This window comes from Bombina bombina, chromosome 2 (genome assembly GCF_027579735.1).
Source record: "Bombina bombina isolate aBomBom1 chromosome 2, aBomBom1.pri, whole genome shotgun sequence".
NCBI classification, from domain to species: domain Eukaryota; kingdom Metazoa; phylum Chordata; class Amphibia; order Anura; family Bombinatoridae; genus Bombina; species Bombina bombina.
The window spans coordinates 90484132-90502504 of record NC_069500.1 but is presented as its reverse complement, the minus strand read 5'-3'; the positions used below and the strand labels follow the sequence as shown (position 1 = coordinate 90502504).

Sequence of the window (18373 nt, the reverse complement as noted above, 5' to 3'; positions counted from 1 at the left end):
TACTCGTGCAAATGCACCGATACTTAAACTGATACCTCCATTTCCTACCCATATGCTATCTTGTGGTGTTTTTTCCAACCTCATGTTCTCATTTCATTTTAAACTGGAGTGGAGACTAAACTGAAAATTGTTTACTACTGTTCTGCCAATACAAATTGCTGTTATTTGTATTATTGTAGGAGAGATCACTGTACCTCATTCAGACAAACCCCTGAAGTACTGGGCAGTTAATAAACAGATTTCCAGCTCTGGCTAAAATGGCCCAAAAATATCTTTCTGCCCCATGCAGTAGTGTGGAAAGTGAAAGACTGTTCAGCTTAGAGTCGAACCTCCATACAAATGTCAGATTGATGTTATATAACAGCCCTACAACCCAATTGCATCAACCCTTTAAATGTAATATTTTATTGTAATATTTTTTATTTATAAACATGTTCAGTGAACTTTGTGACAAATAAAACTTATTATTTCATAATGTCTTTTGAATTACAGCCCTTTATAATTATAAAGAAGGAATCTTAAATAATTAGTCTGTATTGTGCTTGGTAAACTGTCACATGACATTAAAAGTATCGGTAATTGGTATCGGCGAGTATTTGAAAACAAGTATCGGTACTTGTACTCGGTCATAAAAAAAGGTATCGGTGCAACCCTAGTTTTGTGCCACAAAAATGCTTCACAAAGTTCATAACTAAACTGTTACAAAGTACACTAACACCCATAAACTACCTATTAACCTTTATTCAGCCACCCACCCGCATCGCAAACACTATTTAAAAATTATTAACCCCTATTCTGCCGCTCCCCAACACACCGCCACTATGATAAAGCTTGTAACCCCTATTTCGCCGCTCCCCGACACTATAATAAAGTTGTTAACCCCTATTCCGCCGCTCCTCGACATCGCCGCCACTAATAAAAGTTATTAACCCCTAAACCTCTGGCCTCCCACATCACCGCCACTAAATAAACTTATTAACCCCTAAACCAACAGCCCCCCATCGCAAAAAACTAAATTAAACTATTAACCCCTAAACCTAACAACCCCCTAACTTTAAATTAAAATTACAATATCCCTATCTTAAAATAAAAAACTTACCTGTGAAATTAAAAAAACCTAATTACTCATTTAAAAAAAACTAACACTACTAAAAAAAAATTAAGTCTAAAATTAAAAAAACCCCACTAAATTATAAAAATAGCAAACGAAAATATAAAAAATAAAAACACCTAATCTAATAGCCCTATAAAAATAAAAACACCCCCTAGCCTACAATAAACTACCAATAGCCCTTTAAAGGGCCTTTTGTAGGCCATTGCCCTAAAGAAATCAGCTCTTTTACCTGGAAAAAATACAGTAAAACCAACCACCCAACCAACCCCCCAAAATAAAAAACCTAAGCTACTCATTGCCCTGAAAGGAGCATTTGTATGGGCATTGCCCTTAAAAGGGCATTCAGCGCTTTTACATTGCCCTGAAAAGGGCATTCAGCTCTTTTACATAAAGCCCAAACCCTAACCTAAAAAAAAAAAAACACCCAAAAAGATTTGGTAGTTATTTTAATTTTAGTTTAATAGTTATGTTAGGTTAATTGTTAGTTTAAACTTAGGTTTTTTTAATTTCACAGGTAAGTTTTTATTTATTTTCAGATAGGGATATTGTAATTTTAATTTAAAGTTGGAGGGTTGTTCGGTTTATTTTTAAATAGTTTAATTTAGTTTTTTGCGATGTGGAAGGCCAGAGGTTAATAGGTTTATTTACTGGCGGTGATGTGGGAGGCCAGAGGTTTAGGGGTTAATAACTTTATTTAATGGCGGCGATGTTGGGGAGCGGTGGAATAGGGGTTAATAGCTTTATTATAGTGGCGGGGATGTTGGGGTTTGGGGGAATAGGGTTTAATAACTTTATTATAGTGACGGCGATGTTGGGTGTGGCAGATTAGGGGTTAATAACTTTATTTAGGTGTCAGCGATGTCGGGGGCGGCAGATTAGGGGTGTTTAGACTTGGGATTTATATTAGGGTGTTAGGTTTAGACGTAACTTTTTTTCCCCAATAGACATCAATGGGGTTGCGTTACGGAGCTTTTCATTCCGTGATCTCAGGTGTTAGTTTTATTTCTAACACTCTCTCCCCATTGATGTCTATGGGGAAAGCATGCACGAGCATGTCAAAGCAGCACTTGTATTTTGTGCGGTATGGAGCTTATCTCCACCATATCGCACGCACAAGGCGTTTTTTCTGAAACATGTAATGGCAACGCTATGGAGGGTGAAATTACGCAACTTTTGTTGCGTTCCTTTCGCACCCTCTATAGCGCAAAACTTGTAATCTAGGTGATAGAAAATAACATTTCTAGTGAAAGATTATAAACTGATTTTAGAAGAGAATATTTTAACAAATTACTTTTTATTAGTTGATCTTCCAGTTATGAGTCAGTTTGTCTCATAGTGTAGGGGTTAAGTATGAGTGATGATGTGTATGAGGTCATGTGTGATCTCACTTCCAGTGACCCCTCCCTATGATGTTGTGATTGGTCACCTGTGTCTATAACAGCTTGACATATTCACTTGTTTGTTAGCTTGATAAAGGGGCAGAAGCCCCGAAATGTTGATCAATAAAGGTGCTGTTTATATTTAGAGTGCTACCTGTGTGTTCTATTGCATTGTATTCACTGGGACTCTGGAAAGGGAGGTCCTTCAGGTGTGCACCTACATTCACCCAAGATTGGTATAAAGGGACAATCTTCTGAGGTGTGTGCTGGTCCTGCCACTTTTCTGCATGTATGGTATTCCTGTCATGCCACACATAGGGCTAGATTACAAGTGGTGCTGTATATAAAAAAATTTCGTAAGCAAAAACTCCGCTTGGATTTTCATTTTTGTGCTTTTCAGGTTGCGTTCGTATTACAAGTTCCAAACAAACTTATTTTGCGCTAGCGCTAACCCGAATAGTGCGCAAAAACAAACCAGAATCTGTTGGCGCTCTACAAATAACTGATAATAATAATGCTAATAATGATGGGGATGGACAAAATGTAGATCAGAGACGTAGGTTTGAGGTTGTGGAGAACCTTTTAGGTTAGGGTCAATGTGTTGAACCGTTTTTTAAACGTAAGTGGAGCCAGTGTAGTAATGACCAGCAGAAAGGTGCAGCTGACGGTGATCAGCAATTTAGATTAATGGATTTAGCTGAGGCAGTCATGATAGACTGGAGGGAGCCATGATAGGACATGGGAAGGCCACTTAGGAGTAGGTTGCAATAGTAAAAATTGTTTCTTTCAAAATATTTTGAAGAAGTCTTAGAAGAAAAAAGAAAAAAAAAATGTCTTTATGTGTATGGAGATATTTCTGAGGGACCCCATTTTACCACATCTTTTGTTAAGAAAGAAATATGAATAAAAGGGACATTGAGGTATTTTTTCTTTGGTGTGTCTAAAAGAGGGCATTTTAATTTTTGTGAAATTATGTTTCTTTTACTGAGGAAAATACTTTTTGTTTAGTTACAGTGGGGAAAAAAAGTATTTAGTCAGCCACCAATTGTGCAAGTTCTCCCACTTAAGAAGATGAGAGAGGCCTGTAATTTTCATCATAGGTATACCTCAACTATGAGAGACAAAATGTGGAAACAAATCCAGACAATCACATTGTCTGATTTGTAAAGAATTTATTTGCAAATTATGGTGGAAAATAAGTATTTGGTCACCTACAAACAAGCAAGATTTCTGGCTCTCACATACCTGTATCTTCTTCTTTAAGAGGCTCCTCTGTCCTCCACTCATTACCTGTATTAATGGCACCTGTTTGAACTTGTTATCAGTATAAAAGACACCTGTCCACAACCTCAAACAGTCACACTCCAAACTCCACTATGGTGAAGACCAAAGAGCTGTCGAAGGACACCAGAAACAAAATTGTAGACCTGCACCAAGCTGGGAAGACTGAATCTGCAATAGGCACGCAGCTTGGTGTGAAGAAATCAACTGTGGGAGCAATAATTAGAAAATGGAAGATATACAAGACCACTGATAATCTCCCTCGATCTGGGGCTCCACGCAAGATCTCACGATGTGGGGTCAAAATGATCACATGAACGGTGTGCAAACATCCCAGAACTACATGGGGGGGCCTAGTGAATGACCTGCAGAGAGCTGGACCAACGTAACAGAGGCTACCATCAGTAACACACTACGCTGCCAGGGACTCAGATCCTGCAGTGCCAGACGTGTCCCCCTGCTTATGCCAGTACATGTCCGGGCCCGTCTGAAGTTTGCTAGAGAGCATTTGGATGATCCAGAAGCAGATTGGGAGAATATCATATGGTCAGATGAAACCAAAGTAGAACTGTTTGGTAGAAACACAACTTGTCGTGTTTGGAGGAGAGAACACCATACCTACTGTGAAGCATGGGGGTGGCAACATCATGCTTTGGGGCTGTTTCTCTGCAAAAGGAACAGGACGACTGATCCGTGTACATGAAAGAATGAATGGGGCCATGTATCGTGAGATTTTGAGTGCAAACCTCCTTCCATCAGCAAGGGCATTGAATATGAAATATGGCTGGGTCTTTCAGCATGACAATGATCCCAAACACACCGCCCGGGCAACGGAGTGGCTTCGTAAGAAGCATTTCAAGGTCCTGGAGTGGCCTAGCCAGTCTCCAGATCTCAACCCCATAGAAAACCTTTGGAGGGAGTTGAAAGTCCATGTTGCCCAGCGACAGCCCCAAAACATCACTGCTATAGAGGAGATCTATATGCAGGAATGGGCCAACATACCAGCAGCAGTGTGTGACAACCTTGTGAAGACTTACAGAAAACATTTGACCTCTGTCATTGCCAACAAAGGATATATAACAAAGTATTGAGATGAACTTTTGATATTGACCAAATACTTATTTTCCACCATAATTTGCAAATAAATTCTTTCCAATTCAGACAATGTGATTGTCTGGATTTGTTTCCACATTTTGTCTCTCATAGTTGAGGTGTACGTTACAGGCCTCTCTCATCTTCTTAAGTGGGAGAACTTGCACAATTGGTGGCTGACTAAATACTTTTTTTCCCCACTGTATGCTTTTGAATGCATTGACACTGTCCACAAGTGACCTTTTTATCCCGTATATAAGTTGCACACAAACATGTACTTTCTGTTTATTTTAAAACAAAATTAATATTTTGAACCTATTTAGTGCTTTTTCTATACTTGATATACTATTTGAAGCTTAACGTCTCTTTAATAACAAGTAATTGTAATAATTATGTGACATTGTTCTCTTTTCTCTCCTTTCCTGCATACTTATCTTTTCTAGAATGTGTTTCTGATGTTTGGCAGTGAAATTGGTTGTATTGCTTTAGTACTGAAACAAAAATAGGTGTGATCCCAAATATCTTTTTTACTGCAACCCTCATATAAAAAACAATAGGAGATATTAATGAGAGAATCTATATTATTTTTCTTATATGGTTACAGTCAATCCATTAATTTTACAATATTTATTTTTGTCTTTCAGGAAAAAATGCTGTAAAGGTTATAAATTTGTCCTTGGCCAATGCATTCCAGAAGGTAGGATTTTTTTATTACATATTTCCAAGAAACACTGTGTAGCTTGTTCTAAAATACAGTGATATTAATGTTGCTTTGATGGAAAATTATTGCCAAATTGATCCAAGTCTTGCTCTAGAAAGGAACAAATCAAACAAACAAACAAACAAACAAACAAACAGTAACCCCCAGCAATCTATAATAACTAAAAATGATATAAAAACCTATTTAAGGAACAGACTATGGCCCCAAGTTATCAAAGTCTGGCGGACCTGATCCGACAGTGCAGATCAGGTCCGCCAGACTTTGCTGAATACGGCGAGCAATACGCTCGCCGTATTCAGCATTGCACCAGCAGCTCAGAAGAGCTGCTGGTGCAACGCCGCCCCCTGCAGACTCGCGGCCAATGGGCCACCAGCAGGGGGGTGTCAATCAACCCGATCGTACTCGATCGGGTTGATTTCGGCGATGTCTGTCCGCCTGCTCAGAGCAGGCGGACAGGTTATGGAGCAGCGGTCTTTGTGACCGCTGCTTCATAACTGCTGTTTCTGGCGAGTCTGCAGGCTCGCCAGAAACACGGGGCATCAAGCTCCATACGGAGCTTGATAGATATATGCCCCTAAGGCAAATTAGATAAGAATTACTTTATGGATTCAAATGATAAAATAACAGTTTTGCAGTAAGTGTTGCCATTTGTCCTACACAAAATACTAGACGGCCAGCTGGTGATCTGGGTGTAACAGTAGGTGGGGTTATAATCAGATCTCAGATCAGACTCTATGGCCTCTAGTTATTAAGCTCCGTAATTTTAAGTACGGGGCGATGAGCAGCGGACTGTGATAGTTATCACTCATCCAATCTCGCTGCTCTTCGGCTTTTCTACAGCTTTATTGATAACCTGTCACTAAGCACCCACACTATACTATACTGTTCTACCCCCTATACCGCCGCCCCCGGAGCCCCCCCGCAACTAAATAAAGTTATTAACCTCTAAACTGCCGCTCCTAGACCCCGCCGCAACTATAATAAATGCATTAACCCCTAAAACGCCGCTCCCGGACCCCTCCGCCACCTACATAATACCTATTAACCCCTATCCTGCCCCTCCCTATACCGCCGCCACCTATAATAAAGTTATTAACCCCTATCCTGTGGATCCCGGACCCCGCCGCAACTAAATAAATTGTTTAACCCCTAAACCGCTGCTCCCGGACCCCGCCGCCGCCTATATTAAACTTATTAACCCCTAATCTGCCCCCCCTACACCGTCGCCACCTATAATAAATTTATTAACCCCTATCCTGCCCCCCCTATACCGCCGCCATCTATATTAAACTAATTAACCCCTATCCTGCCCCCCCTATACCGTGGCAACCTATAATAAAGTTATTAACCCCTAAACCTAAGTCTAACACTAACCCTAACACCCCCCTAACTTAAATATTTATTAAATAAATCTAAATAAATATTACTCTTATTAAATTAATTATTCCTATTTAAAACTAAATACTTACCTATAAAATAAACCCTAAGATAGCTGCAATATAACTAATAATTACATTGTAGCTATTTTAGGATTTATTTTTATTTTACAGGCAAATTTCAATTTATTTAAACTAGGTACAATAGCTATTAAATAGTTATTAACTATTTAATAGCTACCTAGATAAAATAAAGACAAAAGTTACAATTACACCTAACACTACACTATCATTAAATAAATTATCCCTATTTAAAACTAAATACTTACCTGTAAAATAAACCATAAGATAGCTACAATGTAATTAATAATAGCTATTTTAGGATTTATTTTTATTTTACAGGTAACTTTGTATTTATTTTAACTGGGTACAATAGTTATTAAATAGTTATTAACTATTTAATAACTACCTAGTTAAAAGAAATACAAAATTACCTGTAAAATAAATCCTAACCTAAGTTACAATTAAACCTAACACTACACTATCATTAAATAAATTAAATTAATTAATTAACTACAAGTAGCTACAATTAAATGCAATTAAATAAACTAACTAAAGTACAAAAAACACTAAATTGCAAAAAATAAAAAAAGATTACAAGAATTTTAAGCTAATTACACCTAATCTAAGCCCCCTAATAAAATAACAAAGCCCTCCAAAATAAAAAAAATGCCCTACCCTATTCTACATTAAAAAGTAATCAGCTCTTTTACCAGCCCTTAAAAGGGCTTTTTGCAGGGCATTACCCAAAGTAATCAGCTCTTTTACCTGTAAAAAAAATACAACCCCCCCAACATTAAAACCCACCACCCACATACCCCTACTCCAACCCACCCAAACCCCCCTTAAAAAACCTAACACTAACCCCCTGGAGATCTCCCTACCTTGAGTCGTGTTCACCCAGCTGGGCTGAAGTCATCATCCAAGGGGCGCTGAACAGGTCTTCCATCCGATAGAAGTCTTCATCCAAGGGGCGCTGAAGAGGTCCTTCATCCACGAGAAGTCTTCATCCAGGTGGCGTCTTCAATCTTCACACATCCAGAGCGGAGCCATCTTCAAAGGAGCCGACGAGGAGCCATCCTCTTCAACCGACGACTACCCGACGAATGAATATTCCTTTAAGTGACGTCATCCAAGATGGCGTCCCTCAAATTCCGATTGGCTGATAGGATTCTAGGTAGGAAAAATCTGTTTGGCTGATTCAATCAGCCAATCAGATTGAAGTTCAATCCAATTGGCTGATCCAATCAGCCAATCAGAATGAGCTCGCATTCTATTGGCTGTTCCGATCAGCCAATAGAAGGTATGTGGGTTTTAATGTTGGGGGGGTTGTATTTTTTTTACAGGTAAAAGAGCTGATTACTTTGGGGCAATGCCCCGCAAAAAGCCCTTTTAAGGGCTGGTAAAAGAGCTGATTACTTTTTAATGTAGAATAGGGTAGGGCATTTTTTTATTTTGGGGGGCTTTGTTATTTTATTAGGGTGCTTAGATTAGGTGTAATTAGCTTAAAATTCTTGTAATCTTTTTTTATTTTTTGTAATTTAGTGTTTTATTTGTACTTTAGTTAGTTTATTTAATTGTATTTAATTGTAGCTACTTGTAGTTAATTAATTTATTTAATGATAGTGTAGTGTTAGGTTTAATTGTAACTTAGGCTAGGATTTATTTTACAGGTAATTGTGTATTTCTTTTAACTAGGTAGTTATTAAATAGTTAATAACTATTTAATAACTATTGTACCTAGTTAAAATAAATACAAAGTTACCTGTAAAATAAAAATAAATCCTAAAATAGCTACAATGTAATTATTAATTACATTGTAGCTATCTTAGGGTTTATTTTACAGGTAAGTATTTAGTTTTAAATAAGAATAATGTATTTATTGATAGTGTAGTGTTAGGTGTAATTGTAACTTAGGTTAGTTTTTATTTTACAGGTAAATTTGTCTTTATTTTATCTAGGTAGCTATTAAATAGTTAATAACTATTTAATAGATATTGTACCTAGTTTAAATAATTTGAAATTTGCCTGTAAAATAAAAATAAATCCTAAAATAGCTACAATGTAACTATGAGTTATATTGTAGCTATCTTAGGGTTTATTTTATAGGTAAGTATTTAGTTTTTAATAGGATTAATTTAGTAAATAAGAGTAATTTTTATTTAGATTTATTTAATTAATATTTAAGTTAGGGGGTGTTAGGGTTAGTGTTAGACTTAGGTTTAGGGGTTAATAGGTTTAATATAGGTTGCAGCGGTATAGGGGGCAGGATAGGGGTTAATTCATTTAATATAGGTGGCGACGGTGTAGGGGGGGCAGATTAGGGGTTAATAAATTTAATGTAGGTGGTGGCGGGGTCCGGGACCGGCGGTTTAGGGGTTAAACAATTTATTTAGTTGTGGCAGGGTACAGGATCGGCAGGATAGGGGTTAATAAATTGATTATAGGTGGCGGCGGTATGGGGGGGCAGGATAGGGGTTAATTGGTTTTATGTAGGTGGCGGCGGGGTCCGGGAGTGGCGGTTTAGGGGTTAACATATTTATTATAGTTGCGGCGGGGTCCGGGAGCGGCGGTTTAGGGGTTAATAAGTTTATTAGAGTGGCGGTGGGCTCCGGGAGTGGCAGTTTAGGGGTTAACATGTTTAATATAGGTGGCGGCGGTGTAGGGGGGCAGATTAGTGGTGTTTAGACTCGGGGTACATGTTAGGGTGTTAGGTGCAGACACTTCCCATAGGAATAAATGGGATGTTGGGCAGCAGCAAACATGAGCTTTCACTATGGTCAGACTCCCATTGATTCCTATGGGATCCGCCACCTCCAGGGCGACGGATTGAAAACCAGGTACACTGGGCCGGAAAAGTGCCGAGCGTACCTGCTAGTCATTTGATAACTAGCAAAAGTAGTCAGATTGTGCTGAACTTGCGTTCGGAACATCTGTAGTGACGTAATAATCGATCTGTGTCAGACTGAGTCAGACGGATCGTAGCTTACGTCACAAAATTCTACTTTTGCCGGTGTGTAGGGCTTGATAACTTAGGCGAATCAGCCTCGCCACAAATACGCTGCGGAATTCCAGCGTATTTGAGGTTGACAGCTTGATAACTAGAGGCCTATAACTCTGCATTCCCTGTCATTCATATGCCTATATCAACCACCCCATGAGCACCTGTCTATATCAGTATGTAAAAACAATATTCGTGCTAATATGTGAAAAGGTGAATCCTCTCCTTAAAGGGACATGAAACCCAAACTTTTTCTTTCATGATTCAGATAGAGAACACAATTCTAAACAACATTCCAATTGACTTCTTTTATCTAATTTGCTTGATTCTTTAGGTATCCTTTGTTGAAAAATAGAAATGCACATGAGTGAGCCAATCACACGAGGCATCTATGTGCAGCCACCAATCAGCAGCTACTGAGCCTTTTTAGATATGCTTTTCAACAAAAGATATCAAAAGAATGAAGCAAATCAGATTATAGAAGTAAATTGGAAAGTTGCTTAAAACTGCATGCTCTGTCTGAAACATGAAATAAAAATTTGGGTTGCATGTCCTTTTAAACTTTAAACATTTTAAAGTAATGCAGCCACCAACAGGCCTTCTGCTTCTGCATAGACAGAATATGTAACAAGGTGCACTTTTCTCTGGAGATAGCAGAATCAGCTTCTTTAAAGGTCGGCCTCTCTATCTCGGTTAGCTTGAACTGTATGTATTCAATGCAGTGGCATACCTCAGAAGTAAAGGACACTATAACATGGAATGGCACACTCAATGGAAAATACTCACAGAAGTGAAGTATCACAAAGGTTTATTCCATGTTAAAACAGATCCACAGTATCTGTGCACAACACATTTCAGCAGTCACAGACAGAACAGTCACTGATAAAAAGAGCTAGAGAAAATGTTTTGCCATGATTACTAGATGGGAGGCAGAGATTTCATGAGGGACATTTGAAAAACTGGAATTGTTATATTTCATTAGAAGCAAAGGGAAGGGCTCTTAAAGTGATGGTAAACTCTCCCCTTTTTCCGGATTCTTAGTGATATTTTAGATGGAGTTTAATTCATCAGGTGTAATGAAGATGCGCTATAAGTTACTTTTTAATATACATATGAAATTAAAATACCCTGCGCTCCGTCACCCACTTCAGAAGACAATTTTTCTGAGTACTAAAGGTTTAAATTGTTGTCCAATCAGCGCTCTCCCCATATGGCACTTTTGTTGTAGCTAGAGCGCTGATTGGAGAAAAAGATATAATTAAATATTGTTACAGATTTTGAAAAAAGGTCAGTTTTATGTAGACTGTGATTATCAACTCCATATTTAGACTTTCTTACCTCCCCTCCCACTGCACCACAAGCACATGGTCCTCAGTGAATACTGAGTCTGCTGATAAGCTGCACAATCAGCATGCCATACTTTTAACTTGCATCAAAACACAATTACAGACCTCCCAACATTTCCAAGATGCTTTCTGGGACTGTTTTGTGGGGGAAGTAGTGAGCTCATGGCTGAGCCATGGGCATGGCAGTGACAGACTTGTCATGCTCAGGGTTGGGCTGAGTTACATAGGTGGTGGGCAGAGCCAGAACAGTCCCTATTTTCTCTCAGGGCTCCCAACCCAAAACAATCCAATAAATTGTTCGATGTTTGGTAGCTCTGCACTGAGCACTCACCTCCTCTTAGTCAAGCAATACACACCTCCTTCTTATATTGCAGCGCAGCATGCAGGAAACTGTAGTTCCCAGGGGCAGGTATAATCAAAGAATTGCGAAAAGTGCAAAGCTTAATATATTGCAATTGCAAGCACAAATTAATATATATTTTTATTAATTGACTTTTTGAGTACCTCTTTTTTTTTGAGGACAATAGAACAAATCCCTCAAAAAGGGATAACCCCTCTTTGGTGCAATGCCACTATTTGTTTTAATTGTTAAGATTTATTCGACTCATCAGATATTTAACATTCAATTTTCAGATGTGGAGCAAAGTGCATTGAACACCATCTTTTTCTTTCCTTTTTTTTTTTTGCAATGTAATTTCCTTGGATCAAAATCATGCTCTACACTATATATCTTGAATGCTGATGCTAACATAAACCCCCCGCTTCACCTCTTTACAAGGCAATCTGTTGTATCTTCACTTCCAATAAAGGTCTTGAGTTTTGCATTGTAGTGTGTTCTTTTTAAGAAAAGAATGTGATAAATAAAAAAAATAAAAAAGATTTTCTATCCTGGAATACAGATAAGAAAATCAAACTGTAGACTAAACTGTGATGTGCTAAGCAGTTAAACAGAAAAAAAAATAACCTTAAGAAAATCATGTTTTTATTAAAGTTTATTTACATCATTTATTGATCTTAAACCAAGGTCTTTATACTATAAACCGTCTTTTGAGTCTCCAGTGGCCTTGCTAAGTGCTGGAGGCGTTAAAGCATTTCAATTCAGTTCGTAGCAAATTACTTGGACTTTGGCATTTTCACCCCCAGATGAGTAATAACTAACATATTAAAATTCATTGCCAGTTTACATTACGTTCCCCAATGTGTAAAACAGTCCATCATATTAAATGTTGCTATTAAAAGCGGTTTGCTTGGCATAGCAAACTCTAAGATGCAGAATTTGTGTCTTTAAGTTGCTCGGGTGATGACAGCTGTCTTCCCACACACTGGTTGCGTCAGCCCTGGGATCCGCACTCTCAACTTGAGTTCTTAAGCAGGTTGCTGAATTTCTACATGCTGAAAAAATAAATTGAAAACTTATCGTTTGGATTTTTCAAATTCCGTTTTTAATACTAAAAATATTAATTCAGTGAATTAAAAAAAAAGACCAGCTTTAAATTCCAATTAGCCAAGACACAGTCTAAATCAGGGGTGTCCAAACTTTGTTCTCCAGAGGTTTTGGAACTACATTTCCGATGATGCTCAGCCAGCATTTTATCTAGCTGAGCATCATGGGAAAAGTAGTTCCAAAACCTCTGGAGAGCAAAGTTTGGACACCCCTGGTCTAAATCACACGAACAGTTGATGCTAGCTTCTATATTCCCATATGGAATCTTGTGAGAAAAATAGAATGCAGGGATGCTGCTTAGAAGAAACTCTCCTCTTAAATAAAAATATATATATATATATCACCCCACCAAAAAAAGAACACGTGGCTTTAATGCTCAGAGAATTGTCTGCAGGCTAATGTAAAAAAAACAACAGCTAAAGCTTTGCAATTGAAAGTGAACGGCTTAATATCTGGTTATATTGGTGCATTTTTAAAAGACCATTAAATACAATAGAATTGTATGTTTAGAATCAAAATATAGGGCTCGATTACAAGTGGAGAGATTATTAACGCTCCTGTTTGAGCGTTAACGGCAATAGAACTATGCTTTTTGCGCGCGTCGGGTTGCGCTTGTAGTAAACTGTTTTTGCTAACCCAGCGATAAAAGCCAAACTTAGAATTTTGCGTGCTCTTTTACTTATTCCCCCATAAATGAAACAAACACTCTACTCGCTCACAAACCCGCATCGCATATTCTCAAGTGTGCTAACCCAATATGAATATTTTGCATTCCAATGGTCTTCACAAGAAGAATATGTCCTATTTATTCATAAATAAATATTCCTATATACTGTATATCTGATGATTTTTTGGCACAATATATATCTATAACTATATATATATATATATATATATATATATATATATATATATACTGTATATATATATATATATATATATATATATATACACACACACAGTAGCGGACCTACTCAACAGAGGGCCCTGGTGCAATATTTTTTTGGGCCCCCATAATGGTAACTATGTATAATAATTTTGAGGATAGACAGCTACACCTGAAACCTGTACTAATAGAAGGCTCACATGTATTAGGATTGCACACATTCTGCACAAGCCTATTTGAAGACTTACTGATATGGGCCCCCCAGGCTTTGGGCCCCGGTGCCACTGTACCTGCTGTATACATGTTCCACCCCTATACATGATTATATATACTTATAGATATATATAGGAATATTTATTTAAAAATACATATAACATATTCTGCTATGTGCAGAACATCAGAATGTGACATATTTACAGTAAATAAAAAATAAAAAATCTTTATTAAATATGAATATTGCATAAATATGTTTTTTCATGTTTTCATCTGCTTGACAGCAAAGGGCTTCAATGCACTTAAATATATGTCTTATGTGTGTGTACATATGTATTTATGTGTTTTTATGTAAATACATATATACACATATAAATACATAAATATATATGCACACACACACACACACACACACACATATATATATATATATATATATATATATATATATATATATACATACATATTTAGACATGTATATGAATGTATCTCAATGTTAAAGGGACATGAAACCCAATTTTTTTTCTTTCATGATTTAGAAAGAGCATGGCATGTTAAACAACTTTCTAATTGACTTCTATTATCTAATTTGCTTCATTCTCTTGATATCCTTTTCTGAAAAGCATATCTAGATAGGCCCAGTAGTTGCTGATTGGTTGCTGCACATAGATTCCCCATGTGATTGGCTCACCCTTGTGCATAGCTATTTCTTCATCAAAGGATATCTAAAGAATTAAGCAAATTAAATAATAGAAGTAAATTGGAATGTTGCTTAAAATTGTATTCTCTATCTGAATCATGAAAGAAAAATCTTGGGTTTAGTGTCCCTTTAAAGCCCTTTGCCTACCTAAGACCTCATATATTTGAGCCCTTATAACTTTTGTATTTTTTTTTATTTTATTAGATAGTGTTATTATGAGTGTAACAGTGCGCAACAGTTAACAAGGGCTCTGAGGACACCATAATCATTATAGCGTAAATTACTATTGCGTTCAATCGATCACGTTTACTTTCAACTCAAAATACCAGTGGTAAGCCCGACAAGTGCAAATACCCGCAATAAAACCCTTATTGCTCGCGTGCAAACATTTGCACTCCACTTGTTATCTGGCCCATAATATATTAGCACTTTTTAAATGAACAGTAGATTTTTTCTGACAAATTATTATTATTATTATACTTTATTTATGAAGCGCCAACATATTCCGCAGCGCTGTCCATGGAAACAATTAATTTAAATAAAACAATACAAGACTTTTAAAAGACAGGACAAATTTTACAAACACATACAGGAGGGATTGAGGGCCCTATTCCCGTGGGAACTTATGTTAACATTTCTTGCAGTTTGCAGGAGCCCTTATCATGTGACAGTCTTTAGCCAATCACAGGCTGATATACATATACACTGTGAATTCTTGCACATGCTCAGTAGTGTGCATATAAGTGTGCTCATAAAAAGACTCTGCACAATCTGACAATGGAAGTAAAATGGAAAGTCTCTTAAAAATATTGAGTTTATCGTCCCTAAAGTATATTTTAACTTCTAATGGCAAAAACTAAAGATAGTAACTGTAATGCAAATTGAGAAGTAAAGAGGTTGTTCACAATCTTGCCCTTTCATCAGAAAACAATTTGGGGATTTTCCAGCGATCACAATCCTAAAATACTTCTGGATTTTTGCTTGAAATCATTACCTCCAAAAAACAGCACAAGGGCTAGCTTACAAGTGGAGCACTAAGTGGAACACGCAAACGATAAGGGATATTTTGCAGCTCTTTGCACACATTGAAAGTAGTACGCATATTACAAGTTGAAAGTAAATGTGTTCGATTGAGCACAATCTAATTTAACGCTGGCTTAGCACGATTTAAGAGCTCTGGTTAACTGTTACATGAGACAAAAAAGTTACCCAAAAAACATCAAAAATACATTTAATTGTACAGTAATTACTCATAACACAGTAAAAATAATTTATTAAAATTTGCATAAAAAAGTTATAAGGACTCAAAGATATGAGATCGCAGGTGTTAGAAAAAAAGGCAGGCAAAGGGCTTTAGCGTAGAGATAAATATATCATATATATATATATATATATATATATATATATATATATATATAGATATTTTCTATGTGAAGAACATAGGAATGTAAAATATGCGTTTTGCGATTTAGATTTAATGCTGTCGGGTTGGTACACATGAAAATGTACTACATATATATATATGATGGATTATTTAGAATATTTAACAGTATCTTTAATAATTTGTATTTTTTATTAATTTTTAAAAATATGTTATATTTAATATTTCAATAACCTGCCTTAAGATTACTAAGTTTTACATTTTTATGTATGTATGTGTATATATATATATATATATAAATAAATATATATATATATATATATATATATATATACTGTATATATACAATGTGAAATACTAAGATTTCATGTCGGGTTTAGCATGCTAGATTATATGACTGTTAAGTTTTTTTAAAGTTTTCACGCTCCATTGAAGTCTATGGAATTTACGCTTCCGTGCATACTTTTTACTTTCAACTTGTAATATGAGTACAACCCAACACAACATCTAGCAAAGTTAATGCACGAGCAGGAGCACTAAATAGTACTCCACTCGTAATCTAGCCCCAATTCATTATTTGCCTTGTTGATATCACAATTTTATAATTGAAAAATAACAATTTTGTGTGTTTAGCAATTGAACACAGGTTGAAGACCCTGCATGTTAATTGATCCCTTTTTGTATAGTGTTTAGTGATGCTAATTAGTTACATGAGATATGAGTGTATGTATCTTTAAGGTATTTTGTATTTGTTTCATAATGATGCAACCTAAAACAAGTGTTACATTTGAAAACGTTGCAGTATAATGACTTTTGGTTTGCTAAATGCTGTTGTAATTTTGGTATTGCAAACAATAAATAAAAAAACTGGTAGCTTTTTAAACTACAATGTGGTTTTATCTTCTCCAGCAGCAGTTTTAATGTGCAACCTCACTTGATACAGTAAAAGTGCATGTGTATATATATATATATATATATATATATATATATATATATATATATATACATATATACACACATATACGTGTACTGCACTATTTTTTATTTAAGCAATACCTAGCAGCAAATACAGAAAATACACATGAATGTAGATTTGGAAACAGGAAATTGATTTAATGAAAATGATTTCAGAACAGTATATTATATAATATTTACCTTGCATTGCTTAGCTTTTTATAATTTTTCTTTATTGTGTGCAATGTTTTATTCCATAGACTATGATGTATGCTCCGAGGCACCATGTGAACAACAATGCACAGACAATTTTGGCCGTGTGCTATGTACTTGTTACCCTGGGTACCGGTATGATCGGGAGAGACACAAGAATAGAGAAAAGCCTTATTGCTTAGGTAAGTCTGATTCTTTTCATTACATGTCAAACACCTAACTGTCCTTTAGATTACAGGTCATTTAGTAATACAGAAGAATCCTGTATCAGAAAACAAACAGAGGCAATTCTAAGTGTATTATCATCAGGGTAACAATAAAGCAAGGGGAAAAGGAGCCCCTCACTTGTAGGAAAGCACACGATTGTGCTAAAGCAGCAGGCCGAGACTTTTGAGCCGCTCAGCTGACTCCGCTCCCAGGCAGATGTGGCAGCAGTGATCCCACATAAGCTAGTTTTGAGCACTGTCTCTCCACCAATACCCCCACTGGTCACAGCTCATTCCGCCCTCTTGATACACACGTCAGGTGATACCAAAGGGCCGCGTTCTCAGTAATAGGTATATACCAGCACAGAGGGAGGCAAATTAAAGGTACAAGTGACTACCCTCAAAATAAATTGTGGCAGTGGACACCACAAATGGAGCTAAAGCAGCAGAAAGTTAAAAACATTTATTTAAAAACAACAACGCGTTTCTCGTTGTTCATTGTTACCCTGATGATAATCCACTTAGAGGCGACTCTGTTTGTTTCCTGATAAAGGATTCTTCTGCACCACTGTCTGATGATTACTCCAGAGAGCAGCCAGGATCTACTTGTTACATCTATCTGGGACTTTCTTGGGATTTACTTATATTGATACTAATTAATGTTTTTGTGAATTACTGTTAATATTGTGGCTATTACTCTATTTAAGCGCCCGCTATTTTAGTATTGGTGTGATACACTAGTGTGTGTCCCTTTTTACTATAGTGGCATTTAGTAATACAGTGGATATAAAAAGTCTATACACCCTTCTAAAATCACAGGTTTTTGAAATGTAAAAACAGAAAAAACAACAATGTAAATGTCATAATTTTTTCATCTATAATCCAACAAACACAAATTCAGAGGGGAAAAAATCAAATAGTTAACTATTAGCAATATTTTAAATAAGAACAAACAACATCCTAATTGCATAAGTCAGCACCTATTGATAATGGGGTCTCTATCTGT

At 36.6% G+C, this 18373-nt stretch overlaps 1 protein-coding gene across 1 annotated transcript in view; it reads left to right on the top strand.

Moving 5' to 3' along the window:
- The window catches only part of CCBE1 (collagen and calcium binding EGF domains 1), a 638868-nt gene that overhangs the window by 511587 nt on the left and 108908 nt on the right, over positions 1-18373 (top strand). Inside the window, exons 3-4 of the mRNA XM_053701172.1 lie at positions 5511-5563; positions 17209-17343. Of these exons, the coding sequence (XP_053557147.1) occupies positions 5511-5563; positions 17209-17343 (188 nt within the window). The remainder of the gene's footprint in view (positions 1-5510; positions 5564-17208; positions 17344-18373) is intronic.